The following is a 1,964-nucleotide window of genomic DNA, read 5'->3' as shown; positions in this document are numbered from 1 at the left end:
CAGGGGTCGGGAAAATAATATTATTTATTTATTCCCACCCTAAGTCTCCTGGGAATAGTTATTTTATTACGAAGGATCGAGAAAAAGAATTATTCTCTAATTCCAATTTAACACAATAAATTATTGTTGAATAAAAAAATTAATTCCTAATAAATTTCAGAGGGGAACCCACGCAGTCCGCCACGCTCTTCCTCGCTCTCCCTTCGGTCGTCGTCATTCTTCCATTGTTCCATCTCCCTCTATCATTGCAACCTCTGCTTGCTCACGGTCGAATCGATGACAATCTCCAACAAAGATCTTGTCACAAAATATTTTGTCAAGCAAGCCAATGGAGACTGGAAATGCCGCTGCGGAAAGGCCAGAAAAATGGGAAACGGCTGGAACAATCTCCTCGATCACATCAACAGAGACCATAGCGATTCTGTTCAAGAGGCTAGATCATCTGCAAACTCCACTGTCAGCTCCTTCTTTCGAAAGAAAGAGACGAATCTCTTTAATTGGATTCAATGGGTAGTAGAAGATCTTCTGCCCTTTAGCTTTTGCGAGAACAGCAATACTAGAAAGTTTACAAAGCTTGAGCCTGTTACTGTCAAGACGCTGAAGCTTAATATGTCGCACCTGTCTGAGCTGGTACGAAACAAGATACGAAACCTACTTCCGTCACAATTCGCGATCGTATTCGACGGATGGACCGACTGCTCCACTCATTTCCTAGCCGTGTTTGCTGTCTTTCCAGATAAAGATCAACAAACGGGATACAACAAAGCATTATTATCGTTCTTCCCGCTCGCCGATGAAACATCCCTTGATGCAGATTCGCACCATGAATCAATTTATGATGTTCTACAGCAGTTTGGGAAAGACTTTTCAAACATTGCATGTATCATTGGAGACAATTGTGCCTTAAACAAAAGCCTGGCGAAGAAGTGCAAGAGCTATTTAGTCGGATGTGCAAGCCACCGCCTCAATCTAGGCGTCCAGAAGTTCTTGAGCTATTACAGCGACCTTATCGACTCCGTCAGAGCCATTATGGTGTCACTTCGAAAGATCAAGAACCGTGCTGCTCTCAAAGAATTAACTCCGTTGTCCCCAGTTCTTGACAATGCAACACGATGGTCGTCGAAATACCAAATGCTGTCACGTTACTCGGAGATCTTACAATTTGTTGAATCTATTGTTCCGCGAAAACTGCAACTGTCCCCTGGAGACAATGACAAAATTGAAAAGCTTTTGAAGAAATTGAGTCAGCTCGAAATCCTTACAAAGTTTCTCCAGAGCGAAGAACGGAACTTATATGAAGTCCGAGAGGCTTTTGACCAGACCATTAAGCTCTTTGAGTGCTTGAGCGACCATTGCTCTGCCAAGGCATCTATTGTGTGCGATCCTATCTTTGAAAGTGCTATCTGTAAAATCCAAGAGCACCAGGTTTTTAACGAGTCTTTACAGCTGACACCAGCGGAATCCCGTTGTGTTCAGCATCTCAAAGCCCCAGTCGATGTTATCGCTGTTGATGCATCCAATGAGGGCTGTAGCGAAAGCGAATGTGATGAGATGGAGTCGATACTGCAGAATGTCAAACGAGCGAAAATCGAGCGTGCGTCACGCTATATTGACTGTCGTTTTATACGACCAACCAGTAATATGTGCGAGCGCCTGTTCAGCTTGTCAAAACTCGCCTTGTCAGACCAACGTAAGAGTTTATTACCTGAGAACGTGGAAATGCAACTGTTTTTGAAGCTGAATAATCACCTCTGGGATATGGATCTGTTCCAGTCGGAGCTATTGCAGCCTACAGATCTCTCTTAAGAATAGTATTGGAATTATTCATTTTCGTCCACTGAATAATTCCCTACTTCAGAATAAATTCTTTGAATTATTCTTGTCTCAAGTTGTTAGAAAATAAATTATTGCTAGTGGAAAATAGTAAATAATTTTAAAGGCAAACTATTTATTCCCGACCCCTG

General features: G+C 42.4%; 1 protein-coding gene across 1 annotated transcript; it reads left to right on the top strand.

Moving 5' to 3' along the window:
- Positions 1-276: 276 nt before the first annotated feature.
- Positions 277-1,806, top strand: PHALS_01004 (Tam3-transposase (Ac family); the record flags this gene model as incomplete). The annotated part of the gene is made up of 1 exon (XM_024718645.1): positions 277-1,806. One exon carries the CDS (start codon positions 277-279, stop codon positions 1,804-1,806), a length of 1,530 nt encoding a protein of 509 aa, XP_024572612.1.
- Between the last annotated feature and the right edge of the window lie 158 nt (positions 1,807-1,964).

This window comes from Plasmopara halstedii (genome assembly GCF_900000015.1).
Source record: "Plasmopara halstedii genome assembly, contig: Scaffold_124, whole genome shotgun sequence".
Lineage (NCBI taxonomy): Eukaryota > Oomycota > Peronosporomycetes > Peronosporales > Peronosporaceae > Plasmopara > Plasmopara halstedii.
This window is presented reverse-complemented; position numbering and strand designations above follow the sequence as displayed.